The following is a 17,941-nucleotide window of genomic DNA, read 5'->3' on the forward strand; positions in this document are numbered from 1 at the left end:
TATTGATTTTGCATATTGTTTATTAAATATATAAAAAAATCTATTAAATTTATTTATTAAAATAAATTTACAAATTTTAATAAGAATAATATATTTTTTTTAAATATATAATTTACTTTTTAATTAATTTAATGAAAATTTAAATGTATAATTTATATTTATTAAGCTTGTTTAGGCCGATAACGGCTTGAATAAACTCGTGAGCCATAAACATATATATTCGTTAAATAAAGCTCGATCTCGGCTCGATTATAAACAAACCAAGCTCAAACATTCAATAGTTCGGCTCGGCTCGACTCGACTACATCCCTACCCAAAACTAACAAAATCATCACTATGCACGTGTAACTGGTTCTAAACAGCATACATTCTCTTGTATCTCTCGCTGTATGTCTCTGGATCCGACACCATATTAGACATTGAAAAAGAACGTGACAGCGTCTCACCTCTCCTTATGGTTCTCATTCTCGAGTCTTCCAACCGGTGCTGAACCACACAATAGCACATTGAGCCAATTGTAGTCATCATTATAATGGAACCGAGCACGGTAGCATATATAGCAAGCCATTTCTCATGAGCTCCAACCACAATATACGTAAGCGAAATAAAAGCAATTGAAATAAAGAGACAAGCCAACCACATAAGCTTGTTTATAACGAACACGAGCTGCTTCTTGGCCTGGTGCTCGATCACAACCACAGATGTTTGAACCAGGACCACAGCCAGGGAGATGAACAAGGCAAAACTGTCGAAAAGAAAGAAGACTACAAAAGCTGCATTATTTGCTATGTTGGCCTCCCCTAAAGCGAATCCATTGGTTTTCTTCTCGACATATTGGCCAGGTACTGTGAAGATGGCGGCAAAAGCAACTGTAGCAATAAGGACAGCCACGACTGTTGCGGAATTTATGGCATTATTAAGACCCTCAAGGTGAAGCTTCTTAACTTTCTTGGCAATTTTTCGTACCCTGAAGCCTGTCTGGCGACTCTGCTGGAGTTGGGACTGGACATCATGTTTTATGTCACTCACAGTCTGCTTGAGTTGCTTTGCCGCACTTTGTGGTTTTCCATGATCTTTAGAATGCAGAGCTCCTGCTTCCTTTAAGATGGTAACTAGTTCGGGAGTTTCAAACTTGCTGGCAATATCCAGAGGCGTCTCTCCAGAACTATTAGTTGCATTTAAGTCAATACCCTCATTGACTATTAAACATCGTACTATCTGCAAGGCAAGGAAACAATATCTCTGCCTTAGCCACTGTGAGAATGTAAACAATGACACGGCAAGATTTTATGAACAAACCTGAATACGGCCTTTTCTTGTTCCAATATGGAGGGCAGTGTTGCCCTTGTTATCTTCCAACTTCAATACAGTCGGGTCTGGTTTTATAAGCTCCATAACAATATCTACGTTCTGCCCCTTAACAGCCATATGCAATGCTGTTTGGCCTTTTCTATCGGTTCTAAAACCAGTACTCCTATCTTTTTTCAAAAGGGATTTTACTACTTCCAAATGGCCCATCCTCGCTGCCGTGTGAAGCACAGTCTTCCCATTATTGCGAGCGATTTTCGCTAGGTTGGAATCAATATCCAGAAGGAGGTTTACCACGTGAACATGTCCCTGAGCAGCTGCTGTGTGTAATGCAGTAGAATTGGTAACATCTGTGGTCATGATTAGGCTGGGGAAAAAACGAAGCAGTTCCTTCAGCACATCTGCAATTTACCAAATACTGAGGAATATGAGCACTTGAAATCTCTTGGACAATTTTTTCCCCTTTTTGGGTTGTTTAGTTGCTTCTTTTTATTTCAAATTTTATTCCAATATACTAGCGCGAATTCATTGTACACAGAGTCAACTACTAGATAATCTGACATATGGGAAAGGGCAAGGATTTGAACACTTCTAACACTCCACCAAGATTGGAAAAACAAAATTCAGATGTAATTTATCTTTTAATTTGCGACTCTTATTTCCATTTTCTAAGCCCATCTTTGCTTAATATTACTCATAAGCATCAAGCATGCAGAGTCAACTCCACAAATCTAGAATATCTTTCACGTTTATCCACCTTGAATAACACTCTTCACATAGAAGGGTAAAAATCAGACTTGAACACTAAGAGTTCCCGTTATCTAGGAAAGGGTGTGAGGGAAGTCCCTACGAGTATAAGCATGCCTATGATGCTAGTTGCCAGCTTCCAACATGGATCATGTAATGGGGCTGGTAATTAAAACTCATCAATATTTCAAGAACCTTTCAAGACTGCAAGTATAGCATCACAAGTAGTAGAAAATCGTGTAGATGTCATCTATAACTTTTACACGGCATCTATAACTTTTACATGGTGCCTTATTATCAATCTAGAAGAAAAACTAGTGCAAACTCATTTACCAAATTGAACCCAAACCAAAAACATTTAGGAAATCATATGTACATGATACACCAAGAAAAACCCATTAGCAAAGAAAAGCCAAAAACCGCCAAAAACATTAAGAAAGCACAATCATCAACAATACTGCTTCCATAGCTAAAAGCCCTCCAGAAAGAATGGATAATTGATAAAACCGAGTAACGAATAAATCGATTAAAGACTTACCAAGATGACCCTGCTTGGCAGCCACATGGAAGGGATCATAGCCATTATTAGCCGCAATGGAGGCAACCTCTACATCCGAATAATTCAATAACTCCCCAACAACCGATACATGCCCGTTTTCTGCAGAAACATATAAAGAAGTCTCGCCTTCTAGGTTCTGAATTGACAGCAAATCTCTTACACCGTTATTAATATTATCAAATTTCTGAATTATTTCTTTCACTCTCCCTAAATTCCCCGACCGAGCGGCAAGATGAAGAGGGGAATCCCCTCGCTTCCCCGGGGAATCCTTGTTCTTTTTCCTCTCACCACCAAAACTCAGCTGCCTCTCCATTGCTAGCCTGAAGCTTTTCTGCTTCTCCATTAACCCTTTAAAGCTCTTCTGTTTCTCCACCACTATACCACGAAAACTCCTTTGTTTCTCCACGATAGGCTCCATATCTGTCGAAACTTCTGAGAAAACAGGCAAGAAAGTTTCCTGTAATGAATGTTCAAACTGTTTCACTCACTGTAACTTCATAAAATCAACCACATTTCTCCACGATCAAAAATAAATTTCACATAATTTAAATGATTAAGCACACCGTCTCAAGAATTTAAAGATGTCGCTTATAAAAAAAACCTGATAGAAAAATCAGACAAAAGAACAAAGTACCTGGGAATCTTGACAGTGATATAAAGCTAAAACTTCAACCTCAAAACTCTTGAAAAACCTCACAAGAACCCATCTAAAAACTTAAATCTATAAAAACCCAACCTAAAGTGGATGTAATAACTCAAACCGCTTCCAAAAATAACCAAGTTGCACAGAATATAGATCCCGAATTCTATCGATTTCGACGTAAAATCTGAAATTAAAAGAACTGATTCCAAGAGCCACCGTCATGATTAAAGATTGGAACTTTTTTCAAGCTATGGAGAACTACATAAAATCAGACAGAAATTATCCTCTCAAGATGTACACAATCAACATGAGTTGCTGCAGTTGTCCTGACTTTAAAGCACAACTTTTCTGGATATTAGTGGAGTTAGATCACATGTCCGAATTTTATTCTTATTTCTTATTTAAAAAAAAGTTTAAACAAGTAAATATCACTTAATTACTTCTTTTTTTCTTTTTTCACTTTTTGGTTGATGTTTCGATCTTCGCAAGACAACACTTGCATATTATATTATTTTCCTACTTTATATAATTAACTTATTATTATTACAACTAATCACCCAATTATCATAAAATGGTCATCCGATATTTTTATTACATGTATAAAAAAAATAATTCATTACATGGGGCGGAGTTTTTTGTCTTGTTGATTGTTTGAAATGAGCAAAATGTAATAATTAGTTAATAATATTTGATAAAGAGGATTGATCATATGCTAATATTTTTAATAAAATACACAATTCTCCTTTTTTTTTTGTGCTCTAACTGTTCGGCCATCAACATCACAGTGATTAATACAGATACAACATTACATTCAGATTTTATGGCAATGATGGGAACGACTCTAATTTTTGCGTCAATCTTGTCAACGGTCAATATTGGAAGGTTTACTAAAAAGAATGTAGTACGTCCTCTTTTCATGTTTCAAGTCAAAATCGAAATATATCGACTAGCAATTGTATATATTAAAATAAAATCAGAAGAAAATTCACATATAATTTCATTCAAGGGCGGCGATTGCTAATATATATAGCTGACACGCCACATGATCAAAGAAAATCGAGCTCGTGGGTTCTCCTTAGACCAAACAACTTGTGGGCTCGACTCGACCGGTAGTCGTCCCTGCCACATTAGAACACAGAGACTTTGGCGCATGACTCCGGTAACTCAGGCTAACGTTTTCCAATTTGATTTGGTCGCAGGGTCTGATCTTGCTGCAATCAAATTTCACAGCCACTTCAGTGGCTGATGTCCCGTGAATTTCCCGATAAGTAACATCTCTAATCTTCACACCTGACACCTATATGAAATAACATCATATGAATATATATCAAATGTGCTAATTAGTCATCTAATGGAAAAATAAAATAAAATTTTATGAATATTATTTTTACTGAAAATATAAGTTTTATAAATAAATAATAATAATAAAAAGAACCTGTCCAGGGCAATTTTTGCTGCCGGGGCAATAATTTTGGTCTATCACTATAGGGTTTTGCACATTGGTCATTATCGCATGCTGAAACACAACATTATAAACAAACCCTTTGCTTGGTCTTCCCCATGTCTTAATCCTCAGCCCATTTTGTGCATCTTTAAATGTAACTGTTTTAACTGACACATTTTGTACTCCAGCTTCATCAAAATCCTTGCCTAAGCTTCCAATGCTGAGTTCAAGTTTCGAGATGGGCAAAAAAAATCCAAAGACGTTGAAACCAGTTATGATATGTGAAATTCATCAGTACCCAAACGCAAATGCTGTATATTATATTAAGAGAAATTGTGCACATACCTGATGCCATGTCCGGGGCCACAGTCGACCTTTTCGATCAACAAATTTGTGGCTCCAGGACCGATCGAGACGCAATCATCTCCTGTACTGATTTTAGAGTTCAAAATGGTGACATCGTTGGATAATTGAACGTGAATCCCATCGGTGTTGGGGCTGTTTCGTGGAGCCAAAATGTTGACTCCTTGCAACTTCACGTTTTCGCATCCGTTTATCACGATATGAAACATTTGGCTATTAAGGGATTTCAGTCCAATAATTTCTACGTTTCTTGAATTCGATACTCCCAAAGACTGCGAGATAAAATGAAAATTTCAAGATTTTGTCCAAATTTAAACTTATAATTAGCGGGCAATAATTAATACTTACGTTACGTAATTTATTAAAATTTAAAATAAATTTAATGAGTAATTATTGTCTTTCAAATAACCGTGACCATACACTTTCTCACTAACCTGAAAGTAGTTAATCTCCTACAAATATGGCCACTTAACATCCCACGTGACCAAGAAATCATAACGTTCCATTTTGAATCCTCCAAGCTTTAATTCTAGCCTAGCTTGTTTGCACCACAATACTAAAAACAAATAATTTTTTTTTTTTGACAAAAAAACAAATACTTTTAAATATAAAAAATCCATGTTTTGAAACCATAATCAAGGGAAATCAGTATCTTGAGAAAATAAAACAAGAAAAAAATTTGTTACTACCCGTGTTTTGCAAAAATACTAGAATACAAAAACCACTTACAGTCGCACCACTTGGGCAATTGCTGCCATGCATCTTACAAGCCCACAAGCCGGCACCTTGGCCATCGAGTGTGCCGCCTCGAATAGAAACACCATCGACCCCCTCGAAAAGTAGCCAATTTCCGACATTCCCTATGACGTTGTAGTTGAGGGGGGCAACGAGGGTGCCGTCGACTCGAACGGTTATGGCCTTATTCTTGCAAGGACCACTAAAGTGTAAGTTCTTGAGCAAGAACCTTCCTGCTGGCACATAAATGGTGGAGGGATTTGTGGAGCCACAGGCCGAGGACCATGCCGTTGAGAATGCGGCAGTGGAGTCGGTCTTTGCATCTGGCTTCGCACCTAAATCCACGACATTTAATATGGTTGGGGTAGCAAATGATTTGTGGTATAAGATGAAGAAAAGTGCAAGAAGAAGAGTGTTGGCAATAGAGTTCATAAGATACATTTTGTACGGGAGTTTTTTCAGTGGGCTTTGAGAGAGGGGGGAGGTTTTGATTTTATTTTGGGAGTTGGGAGTTTTTGGGTAGTGGGGAGTTGCATATTTATAGCTTGATTTGGAGGTAAAAAGCTTGTGTTTTCAACGATAGTGGTTTCTTTTCCTTTCTTTTCTTCTTTTGAACAGAGAAAATAGAAAGGGAAAGTGTATTTTAATTAAAATATAAGTCAATCAAATAAGGAGGGAGCGATATGTATGTATATATATATATATATATATATATATATCAGGCGGAAATTAAGAAATTGGTTAACCTTTCTGGGTATTGCTCACATTCAACTGAAAACGTCTTCGCTTGGGACAGAAAATTTAGCAAACAGTAATTGGATGCTTCTTGGAGTGCGTGAACTGACAAAAATGATTCGATATATTATTTATTATCTTGATTAGATACTTTTATGTGTAAAAGATATTAGACGGATTAATATGTTATATACTGATTGGATATATGTTAGCAAAAAGTTTGGAATATTGTAAAATCAATTTTACAAGATTTTGTCCTTACGGTTGAATTCTAGCTAACATTATATAATGACAACATTCTCACGTTAGATTCAATGATCCAAAATGATTTTGGATATGTGAGATCCAAACTGTATGAGCAATAAGGTCTCTTCTATTGTAAATATAAGTAATTAGTTCGGTTTATGGACAGTTTTTGAAAAATATAGCCTAAATTTGTGTTGATTCACTGAATCATTATTTACTATATATACACTTTCTTATAGTAAGAGGAAAACTTAAAAATCGTGAGGGTTCAAGATCTTTCTATCCCCAAAAAATCCTATAATTGACTCTCAAATATTTATCCTATCCGCTGATCAGATAATCTGATACTAACCATATATATTATCATCATTTTTAAAATAAAAAATAAAAATCAGTCCTCATAAATCAGCATTAATCATTAAATGAAAACTATACATATATAAAGTATAACGAATCAAGTAGGGTACTTTTCAAAGTAAAGTCAAGTCAAAAATTTATCGCATATAAGGGAAATAAATAAAAACTTAAAAACTCCAAAAAGTCAAATATAATAAGACATCATTTTTAAAATGTGTTATTTTTCATTTTCTTGTTTTTTGCTGGGTTTTATTTAGCCAGTATTTGCAAAAGTTTATTTTAAATATTTTTAGAATTTTTCGTATAAATTTCAAATATTTCATTGGATCGAAACATGTATTTGTACATATTTTAGGTTTTACCGTTCCTTTTCTCTCACCATAATTCCTGCCGACAATTAGTGATAATGATTATGATGAATTATTATTACGTAGTGTAGAAAAATTAATACATAGTATAAATTAACTGTTTAATAAATGTAATTATATACAGAAATGAGGCCCTAAGATTCCTTAATAATCCATATACAAAAATGAGAATTAATTTTATGTACCACTTTCGTGCAACAATATGTGTACCATAAATAGAAATTTATCACCTATATTGGTTATGAAAAATTAAAAAAAAAGTTACAATTCATCGATTAAGAATGTTACAATACTATATGTTGCAGATGTCGTACACTGATAGATGAATGGCCACATAATTGATGCATGTTGTCATGACTAAAAAAATACACACAATTTGTGTCACGACGACGTCACGAAAATCCAAATTAAAGGAGTGGTGTTTGTAGCTATAGATAGCTGGCCAAAAGACCAGGTATTCGATCTTATATATTATAATTGTAGTGTTGTGCAGCCGCAAAATACATGTAAAAAGCACGTTAAAATGATACATACTGCACACATGTGCTTGCTAGTAAAGAAATATACTCACAAAAACGGGGAAGTTGCATGTGAATCACCACTTTAATAATTTTTATTTTCAATCATATGGAATCACGGTTAAATCCTTTTGGTGCATGCGCGATTGTCTGCTTTATTATTCCACAATTCATGCAACACGTTAGTTAGTGTACTTGTTTGCCATTAGCAAAATATGTTGGATCAAATTTATTTACCTGAGCTTATATGTGAATAATTATGAGTTGGTTAATAAGTTAATCCCCAAAATTAAAGTGGCTAGTTAAAATTTTGGCTATTGGGCATTAATGTATATGATAGGTTGTGAGTCTTTTATGTGTAAAAGTATAAGTGTAATTTATGTTTTTATGATGGTCTAAAACATAAATATCAGAAGATAATGCTAGACATGGTCATGCTCCCCAGATCGCATCACGTTCCTATTCTCTTTCTCATTAAGAACAAGGCCTTCCCCAACCAGAGTAAGGTAAGGGTGGGGTGCTACCGAAACTACTTATTGAGGCTCTCTAACTAAGGACGTAGCTAGAAGATCTACTACTAGTGCTTTAGCCAAAAGTCTTCCTTTGTCTCTGCAGGATCTATTGATAGATCACTGAGCATAAGAATAAGACTCGGAAGAGAAAATCAAATGATTCTCTCAAGGAAAGAGAGCGCGTAGATCTGAAAAATCAAGACAAGTTCTAAAGAATTCAGAATTATGTCTTCAGGTACACTTACGCTTAAGTTGTCAGTCAAATTCTTGATGATTTAGCATGATGTATTCTGCGATTTATGAATTTTTCCTCACTAAATATTCAAATACAATGATTTTGCTGAAGATCGATGATTAATCCGTTAAAGATTTCATATGAAACTAGTTCGAATATTAGATTCATTTTGGCTTCAATTTTTTTACAATACTATTTTATCCTTAGGGGTTGTTTTTTATGATTTATGAATTACCTTTTCTCACTACCTTTCTTTAGAATACAAAAAGAATTAAGTTTATCCAAATATTTAATAATTAACTCAAAAATCGAATTCGGAATTGGATATATGAGATTATGTACATCCAAATTACATCATCTTTTGTGAAAACAACGACTTTTCCTCTTCCATGTTTTAGGGGGATATTTTTACCTTTTGTCGTACGTATGGCATTTCGTTTCCATGCATGGTGGACAAAACATGCCGCACAAACGTCGATTCACTTCAAATATTCAAAGTTGAATCAGTGAAAAATTAGTTTTTGATGTAGTTTATTAGTAGATAATTGGCTAGGAAATTATTTTGGTGCTCACCAGCATGGGTGCTTCTGTTAACAAATTTTTTTCAAATAAATTTGATCCAAAAAAATTAATATTATTTAAAGACCAGCACGGCGCCGAGCCGGCCGGCGGCACGCGCGCATGTTTACACAGCCTATCGGCCTGGTACTCGATCCTTTTTTTCATTTACCACTCTTCATTCTTCATTTATCCAATAACTCGTTAATAAATTTCTCACGATTTGCACGTTATGCTCAAATTTTTCAAATTTTAATTTCGATTACTATCTTTATATAACTTCTGGTAGAGTACCTGAACAGTTTATATAAATGATGAAAGACACGGAGATGACATATAAAATACACACACACACATGTTAGTGTAAATGATGCCGATATGACATAGAACACGAGCACACGTATACATGCACATGTTATATATGTATGCATATATATAATGTAAGTTACATATGTATGTTAATCTAGACATAAAACTTCTCCCCTACAAGCAACTGGTTGGGTGTACAGCTCCCGTGGCCGTGCCCCGGGCATTGTTACAGGACGCAATGGCTGTTTTATCTCCGTGAGTAAGGTTGATTTCATCCAAAGTGATTCCTTTGCAGGGATATGTTTTACTGCAGTCAAATTTTATTGCCACTACCGTTGCCGATGTTCCATGAATATCTCGATACGTTACATCGCTTATCTTCACACCCGAGCTCTGAGGAAATTAGTCCCCGAGACAGACTATAAAAATTACACTCGACTTTTCGATATATGTGTGTGTGTGTGTGTGTTTGTGTGAGGCAGCATGCTAGACTTTTCGCTATAAATTGGGTGTGTGACATGTACCGTGAATTAACTCAAAGCTGATCGATTCAATTTTCGCGAAGAAGAATGATAAAATTTAGTTTTAGTTAAGATTTTGGATGATATATAATTTACCTGGTGGGGACAATTATGGTCGTTGGGGCAGTAATTTTGGTCAATAATAATGGGATTTTGGACATTAACCATCACAATATGCTGGAATAAGACATTACGAACGAAGCCATTGCTAGGCCTTGCCCATGTCTTCACCCTCACGCCATTTTCAGTTCCAGTCAATGTAACTGTTTTAACGGTCAGATTCTGTACTCCTGCCTCTTCCATATCCCACCCAAGACTTCCAATACTGCCCCCAAAAAAACTTAATAAATAATTTATTATTAATATCACAATATCGTGAAATTAAGTCGATGGTACCTTATCCCGTGTCCTGGGCCACATGCGATGTTCTCGACCCATATGTTCGAGTTTCCGGGGCCGATAGAGATGCAATCGTCTCCGGTGCTGATGTAAGAGTTGGCGATGGTGACTCCCCACGACTGTTTCACGTGAATACCATCGGTGTTGGGACTGTTTCCGGGGGCTAAAATTTTCATATTGACGAATTCGACATCGTGACATCCATCCAACAAGATGTGAAACATTTGGCTGTTCGTTGAGGATAATCCGTTCACAATTATTTTCTTCGACTTGTAGAACAACAATGACTGAGAATTTATTAGAATCAAATTACAATTAAGTATCAATCAAACTCTATTTGTAAACTCGTAATAATGATATTCGGGTATAAGAAATAATTTTTTTTATTGGAAATGTAATTAAAATGTACCCGAAACTGTCGATTTCACTCTTTTTTTTTTTTTATTTTGCGCAAACATCCTCTTCAGATTTCTATCATAATTTAGCGCATGTAATTAATTTAGCGCATGTAATTTCATACCAAACGTAATTTATTTTACAAATAAATTTTTATTTATGCATGACTAATACAATAACATATTCTAGCCAGAGGTGTTTAACACATGCAAATTAAACCTACTAAATTAAATTCCCACGTTAATTAATATCAACATACCGTAGCTCCTTGAGGACAACTCTTGCCAGAATTCTTGCAAGCCCACAACCTATTGCCTCGCCCATCTAGGGTTCCGCCGTATATCGAAACTCCGATAACGCTTTCAAACTTCACCCAGCTGTCGGTATCCCCGATAACATTATAATTTAAGGGAGCTACTAGAGTTCCATCTATGCGAATAGTTGTTGCATTGTTTTTACACGATGCCCCATCAAAACGAATATTTCCCGAAAGATATCGTCCCGGTGGCACGTAAATCATCACCGGTTGCCTGGTAGAACAGGCTGCACCCCATGCAGAAAGAAAAGCATTTGCGCAGTCGGTTTTGGCATCGGGTTTTGCACCGAAATTCACCACGTTGTAGATTTTGTTGGCTGCAGATGATGATGGTGAGAAGTGGAAGAAGGTTAAAATGAGAATTTGGATCATTTTTTTTTTTTTTTGCCTAAGCAAATATTTAGTAATGTGATTTTTGTGTTGTGTGTCATTGATGTCTTTATGAGGTATTTATAAGCCTTCATTTTCATGTAAATCGTGTATATATATATATATATATATATATATAACCATTTGAAATGATTTTTCCCATATAGCTAGGTCCGATTTTGGTCATTTATAATTACTTTGTCCTAATAATGTAGCTCTAGAAATTGAGAATTTAAACCAAAGAAAAGTAATTCGATTGACGTTTAGCATTTGTTCACTTACAATTAACATAGGAATAGGAAACCTGAGAATTGCTAGCGTACTGTACCTACCTCCTAGCTAGTTTCAAGATAATTTATTAAGTATATAATTGAAATATGGTTTTCACAACAAACAAAAACTGTTTTGGGGCTGCCGAGGTTGACGATTTTTCAGGGCCAATAATATGTTAGTTATTATTTGGTAATAACAGGGAAAGATAGATACATGAACAAATTAAATGCTTAATCTCGTACTATGATGGTGTTTGTAAGAACTTATTATATGCTAACAATTTAGAATCACTTAAAACAAACTCTTGCAAACACAACACGTAAATCAGATTAAACTTTTAAAAGTTTGAAACTTGATTTCGACTCTTGGTCACTTTTCAGAACCTTTATACATGTGTGTAGATACACTAATGTGCTGTAGACCAAATGGCGAAATAATCGAACAGTAAAAATATGGTGAGGTATGTAGATTTAATTCGTTTTACATTTTATCCAAAGTGAAAATCAATATCCGATTAATCAGGTAACGTGCTAATAGAATCATGCGCATAAGAAGTTAAAATAAAGATAGGCACAATATTAAGGCGAGAAAAGAATGCCCATAACGCACCTTGTTTGGCATCTTTTTAAAAAAAGGAAAATTTGTTTTCTCTAGTTTTTTATGTTATTTTTTTTCCATTTTAGATCTGCTAACTTATCAGAATTGTGTTTTAATAATGTATTTTCATTTATTTGGGTAATTTTGGTATGGTGTTTTGTAATTTCAGTAACTTTTTCTATAAAAATACTTACGTGACAACGACCACTTCAACACTACATCAGCCTCACGTATAAAAAAAAGAATATAATTGAAATTTGATAAATCGAGGATAAATATTGTGTTTTTACGTATTAATTTATATTTTAGAAAATTAAAAGTATGAGCCACAATCAAAGATAAATAGTTGTTACCACTAGGGGATCGGTAATTAGTTGAATGTCATGTTTACTGTGGATATATTTTTGGTTTGGACGAACCCACTTTTACCCTGTGTACACTGAACATAGTCCAATTTGTAATTAATCTAATCATTTCCCATACATTGCGTTTAATTTGACCCACATGTATATTGGTTTTTCGAATGTGTGCAATCAATTTAATCAACTTTATAACAAAATAAAGTTTGGCTCTGATTTGTTTTTTTAAATAGCCAAATCATACCTTTTTTTTCCAACTGGTGCAAAAAATTTTGAATTATTTGGTTGAGTAAATTAAATTATTTTATTTTATCTTTCTCAGAAAATAAATTCATTAATATGGTTTTTTTATTAACAAATGGTATGAAATAAATAGTTGAGAGTAAATTCCAAACTTCTTATTTAAATAGAAGAAATGTAGGCTAGCAAGCAGCAAAGGATGTAAACAACGTACGAGTAAAACCGGATTGATTCAGTTTCGGACAAAAACTCGAACCAACCCAATTTTATTGGTTTTTGTGAAGTTACAAACCAAACCATATCATTGATAAATTTTTAAAAAACAAATATTGTGTCTTTATTCGGTTTGGTTTGGTTTGGTTCTTGATTCGGATGATTAATTTAAATTTTTTTCAAAAAAGTATTTTAATTCTTTTAAAATATAATTTAAATTTTCTAAACGAGCTAATACAATCAGATAAATATCAATATGTCATTTAACATTTTATGGTATGATTATGTCACTACAAATATAGGATTAAAAATAGAAAAAAATAAGTAAATTCAATATACATACATGATTGATAATACTAAACTAGCCCATGATATGATATAAACAAAAAGTAAAATAATATATACATATAAGATTAAAAAATTTATATATTTCTGAAATCGGTTGGGGTTGGAATTTTTTAATCAAACTTTGAACCAACCATTTTTTTTTCTCGTTTTGATTAATTTTAAAATCAATTCAGATCAGCCATCCAAGCCAGGCTTGGACTACACCAGTTATGGGCCATATTTCAAGTTTCAGCCCACTTAATAAAGTGTGGTAAGAAAAATAATTCAAACCCAGTTTCTAATAAGATTGGGTTATTTATATTACAGTGCCTAGTTCTCGAATCTCGATCCAAGCTAGGCTCGGTAATATATTTTTGTATGTAATCAAAGTAATAATTTATATTAAAGATAAGAGCACAAATATTTATTATTTACTAAAGATAAATTTATTCGAGAAATTTAAATATACAACTATACACTACACTCAATAATTATGAACTATACAAGTATTTATAATTTTTTTATTCATTAAATTAAATAAATAAAAATAAAAAATTATTTGAAAGGAAATAAATTATCTTAAAATTCGCTACAATATATTTTTTTTTAAAAAATATCAACAACATTTTAATAATAATGTCTTACAATATTTAAAAAATGTCAGAAATAAATAGTTTAACGAAAATGTTTGTCAACATATTTACAAAAAATTATTCAAGATATAAAAAAATAAATTTATCTAATTAGTTTGAGTAAATATCATGTGATATGATATCACATATTTATATGCATAAGACGAGTCGACTTGATCTATAATTTGAATAAAAATAATAATTTGGGCATAGAAATTTTTTTTTTACTACTCGGGTCAGGTTCAAGATCTATACTATAAATTGACTCATGAACAGTCTCATAAAATTTGTTGAGAATTAAATTTAATATTTTCTTATATTTAATAAAGTAAAATATATACAAAATATTGTCTGTTTATATCAATATTTTAAAAAATTATTTGAGGAAATATTAAACATTTTATAGTAAAGAAAAAAATATGAAGTATATTTTTTTTAAAAAAGTGGAGTATAAATAATACAATCTTAAATGTTTGCATTGATAGTATCATTTTATTAAATTTCGGTTATGATTTTAAATTTTGTGTTACTTTTATATATTTAGTTCTCTATACTCTATAAAATAATAAATAAACCATAAAAAATTTGTATAATATTACATTTTCAAACTTTTTGTGAAGAATATCATCCCGATTTTTTTTAAATATCGACTGTTCATGCATTTAGTGTTATTTAACTTAATTAATTAAAACTTTACTGTAAATATTTTTTAAAATGTTCAAAAATAATTAAACTTTTTAAATCAAACTTTTTATCTAATAAATGTTTTTTCTATTATTTGAAAAGTATTTATTTATTATTTAAAATTTTGATATATAAATAATATATTATTTTTAAATATTTTTCTATTTTTTTATTAATAATAATTGTTCTACTCAACTAGTATATCGAGTGCAATGATAAATAATTTAATTTGATTTTAAATATAATTTCAAATTGTATAATATTTAAATATATTTATTATGTATAAAAAAATTATATAATATTTATTATATCAATAATTTGAAATAATGATTTAAAAGTTCATGGTTAGTAATTTTAATTCTTAGTTGAGATACTAATAACACTCGATAAAAATGGCGTGAATCTGAATGTGATTGAATTCCCTTGAAACTAGAATAATAATTACTCGTGAACTGAAATTTTGGAATATGTATCGATTGAACGGTGATGATGCGTTCCCGTTTCGAAGCTGAGGCTCTGCCAATTCATTAAAAAAAGAAAAGTTCATTAAATACATATGTCCTTCGGATTTCCAGATGCACTTCTCTTTATATATAAAGTCCTTCTGAAATCTGAATGGGTTTAACCAACATATATACAAACATACTCACAAACATGGCAGGTGGGATTAGACGTAATGTTTTCAAGAACAAGACGACCTCATTCAACCCTGTAGGGGAGGAAATCTCCTCACCAGAAAATCATAAAACTACTGTTCAGGATCTTTCTTTGATCTCAGTTTCCACTGATGAACGCAATGCGGTCCCTGTCGGATCCGCTCCTATTGTTTCTTCCTACAATGATCGAATTCGGCCTCTCCTCGATGCTATTGACAGGCTGCGGCACCTCAATATCATGCAAGAAGGCATCCAGCTACCCACTATTGTGGTTGTTGGGGACCAGTCTTCTGGCAAGTCCAGTGTTCTGGAGTCCCTTGCCGGCATCAGCCTCCCGAGAGGCCAAGGGATTTGCACAAGGGTTCCTCTTATAATGAGGCTGGAGAATCAACTCAATCCTCAACCCGAGATTTACTTGGAGTTTGATGGAAGAGTGGTTCCTACGGATGAAGAAAACATATCTCATGCTATTACGGCTGCTACCGATGAGATTGCGGGACATGGCAAGGGGATTTCCAATACTCCCTTGACTTTGATCGTTAAGAAGAACGGGGTCCCAGATCTGACAATGGTTGATTTGCCTGGCATAACTCGTGTGCCGGTTCATGGCCAGCCCGAAGACATCTATGAACAGATTTCCAAGATAATCATGGAGTTCATTGCACCAGAAGAGAGCGTGATTTTGAATGTTCTCTCAGCGAGTGTGGATTTCACAACCTGTGAGTCCATAAGGATGTCTCAAAAAGTGGACAAGAACGGAGAGAGGACTCTGGCTGTAGTCACCAAAGCTGACAAAGCTCCTGAAGGATTGCTGGAGAAAGTGACCGCTGACGATGTTAACATTGGACTCGGTTATGTGTGCGTAAGGAATCGTATTGGAGACGAGGCTTACGATGAGGCTCGAGCCAAAGAAGCCGAGCTTTTCGAGACTCACCCCCTTCTCTCCAACATTAGCAAGGGTATGGTCGGAATTCCTGTTTTAGCCCAAAAACTTGTTCAAATTCAGGCATCCATCATTGTGAAATGTTTGCCGGATATCATCCGGAAGATCAATGACAAGCTGTCCACTAACATGGACGAGATTAACAAGTTGCCAAAAAGTTTGGCATCCCTCGCAGAAGCTATGACAGCCTTCATGCATGTTCTTGGCTGTGCTAAAGAATCTCTGAGGAAGATTATAATAAGAGGGGAATTTGATGAATATCCCGATGTGCAGGAGATGCATTGTACAGCAAGACTGGCCGAAATGTTAAATCAGTACTCGGAGCTGCTTAAATCCAACTCTAAAGAAAATGATCTTAAATTCAGTTTTTTGCTTGATGAGATTAGGGTACTGCAGGAAGCCAAAGCCATTGGGCTTCCAAATTTCCTCCCTAGATCCGCATTCCTCACTCAGCTCCAGAAAAAGGTGAAGATGATTTCTTACACACCCTTCGAATTTGTTGACAAGGTATGGAACTATATCGAAAATATAGTGGTCAGAAATTTGATGCACCATTCTGACAATTACCCACAACTTTTGTCCTCCATAAGAAGATCTGCACAGAATCTGGTTGCGAAGAAGAAGAAACTGTCCATCGACTGGGTGAATGATGTTGTAGAGATGGAAAAGCTGACTGATTATACAAGCAATCCGGAATATGTCGCTACTTGGAGTAAACTAATGTCCCATCAAGAGAAGCTGATGGAAATCGTGAGAGATCACTCGAAGCCCTCGGAAATGCATATCGATGGTTTGGGGGAGGTTGATGTTGCTCACCTGCGGAGCAACGTGGATATTGTTCAAGAAGCATTCGATTTGAAAATGAGGATGACCGCATATTGGAAAATCGTCCTGATGAGAATGGTGGATTGTATGGCACTGCATTTGCTGTTCAGCTTACAAAATCTTGTGAACAAGGATATGGAAACAGAGGTCATCAACGAACTTATAGGACCCCAAGGTAACGCATTGCAGCGGATGCTCTACGAGTCGCCTGCCGTGGCCGAGAAACGTTCGAGGTTGAAGAACAGCATTAAACTGCTCAATGACTCTAAGGATGTCGTGGGAAATCTCATGGACAGAATCTCTGGTGATTACGACTAGGCTTGGGTGAAATTCGTGTTCTTGAGTTTGTTTCTGTTGGTGTTTCTTTGGTTGTTATGCACTTTTTGAACTTCAGTCCCTTCTACTTTCTTTTCTAATGAATTGTCGGATGTCCCTACTAATGAATCACTAGTGTTTTTAAATATTACGATTTAATCAATTATCTTATTTTAATTTTAAGAAGTAAAAATATACCAATTCATTAATTAAAACGTTGAAATAGAAACGAGTTGCAG

The 17,941-nt window shown here is 34.2% G+C and overlaps 4 protein-coding genes across 5 annotated transcripts; 1 reads left to right on the top strand and 3 right to left on the bottom strand.

Annotated features, from left to right (window-relative positions):
• Positions 1-337: 337 nt before the first annotated feature.
• Positions 338-3,638, bottom strand: LOC142556207 (ankyrin repeat-containing protein At5g02620-like). Of its 2 annotated transcripts, none has more exons than XM_075667539.1 (4): positions 3,249-3,638; positions 2,594-3,046; positions 1,300-1,709; positions 338-1,218 (listed from the first exon to the last, which is right to left on the bottom strand). In XM_075667539.1, exons 2-4 carry the CDS (start codon positions 3,030-3,032, stop codon positions 355-357), a joined length of 1,713 nt encoding a protein of 570 aa, XP_075523654.1. In that variant the 5' UTR covers positions 3,033-3,046; positions 3,249-3,638; the 3' UTR covers positions 338-354. The 2 variants fall into 2 exon arrangements, with proteins under 2 accessions (XP_075523654.1, XP_075523653.1); XM_075667538.1 differs by having other exon boundaries at positions 2,594-3,071; positions 3,249-3,637.
• A 551-nt stretch (positions 3,639-4,189) lies between these two features.
• On the bottom strand, positions 4,190-6,290 carry LOC142556765 (polygalacturonase-like). Its single transcript, XM_075668253.1, has 4 exons — positions 5,794-6,290; positions 5,047-5,336; positions 4,693-4,921; positions 4,190-4,554 (listed from the first exon to the last, which is right to left on the bottom strand). Exons 1-4 carry the CDS (start codon positions 6,238-6,240, stop codon positions 4,333-4,335), a joined length of 1,188 nt encoding a protein of 395 aa, XP_075524368.1. The 5' UTR covers positions 6,241-6,290; the 3' UTR covers positions 4,190-4,332.
• Positions 6,291-9,684: 3,394 nt separating this feature from the next.
• On the bottom strand, positions 9,685-11,665 carry LOC142556766 (polygalacturonase-like). The gene is made up of 4 exons (XM_075668254.1): positions 11,213-11,665; positions 10,555-10,844; positions 10,255-10,483; positions 9,685-10,030 (listed from the first exon to the last, which is right to left on the bottom strand). Exons 1-4 carry the CDS (start codon positions 11,639-11,641, stop codon positions 9,812-9,814), a joined length of 1,167 nt encoding a protein of 388 aa, XP_075524369.1. The 5' UTR covers positions 11,642-11,665; the 3' UTR covers positions 9,685-9,811.
• Positions 11,666-15,617: 3,952 nt separating this feature from the next.
• LOC142504514 (dynamin-related protein 4C) lies at positions 15,618-17,705 on the top strand. Its single transcript, XM_075617363.1, has one exon. It carries the CDS (start codon positions 15,618-15,620, stop codon positions 17,703-17,705), a length of 2,088 nt encoding a protein of 695 aa, XP_075473478.1.
• Positions 17,706-17,941: the final 236 nt, after the last annotated feature.

The sequence above is a fragment of the Primulina tabacum genome, chromosome 9 (assembly GCF_025594145.1).
Source record: "Primulina tabacum isolate GXHZ01 chromosome 9, ASM2559414v2, whole genome shotgun sequence".
Taxonomy (NCBI): Eukaryota; Viridiplantae; Streptophyta; class Magnoliopsida; order Lamiales; family Gesneriaceae; genus Primulina; species Primulina tabacum.

Coding starts and splice junctions, on each gene's coding strand:
- LOC142504514 (XM_075617363.1), top strand. CDS start 15,618: ATGGCAGGTGGGATTAGACGTAATGTTTTCAAGAACAAGACGACCTCA.
- LOC142556765 (XM_075668253.1), bottom strand. CDS start 6,240: ATGTATCTTATGAACTCTATTGCCAACACTCTTCTTCTTGCACTTTTC. Junction 5,337..5,793: donor ATTGCCCAAGTGGTGCGACT/GTAAGTGGTTTT, acceptor TTTATCTCGCAG/TCTTTGGGAGTATCGAATTC. Junction 4,555..4,692: donor GCAAAAATTGCCCTGGACAG/GTTCTTTTTATT, acceptor TATTTCATATAG/GTGTCAGGTGTGAAGATTAG.
- LOC142556207 (XM_075667539.1), bottom strand. CDS start 3,032: ATGGAGCCTATCGTGGAGAAACAAAGGAGTTTTCGTGGTATAGTGGTG. Junction 1,710..2,593: donor TGCCAAGCAGGGTCATCTTG/GTAAGTCTTTAA, acceptor GGTAAATTGCAG/ATGTGCTGAAGGAACTGCTT. Junction 1,219..1,299: donor CAAGAAAAGGCCGTATTCAG/GTTTGTTCATAA, acceptor CTTGCCTTGCAG/ATAGTACGATGTTTAATAGT.
- LOC142556766 (XM_075668254.1), bottom strand. CDS start 11,641: ATGATCCAAATTCTCATTTTAACCTTCTTCCACTTCTCACCATCATCA. Junction 10,845..11,212: donor GTTGTCCTCAAGGAGCTACG/GTATGTTGATAT, acceptor ATAAATTCTCAG/TCATTGTTGTTCTACAAGTC. Junction 10,031..10,254: donor ACCATAATTGTCCCCACCAG/GTAAATTATATA, acceptor TAATTTCCTCAG/AGCTCGGGTGTGAAGATAAG.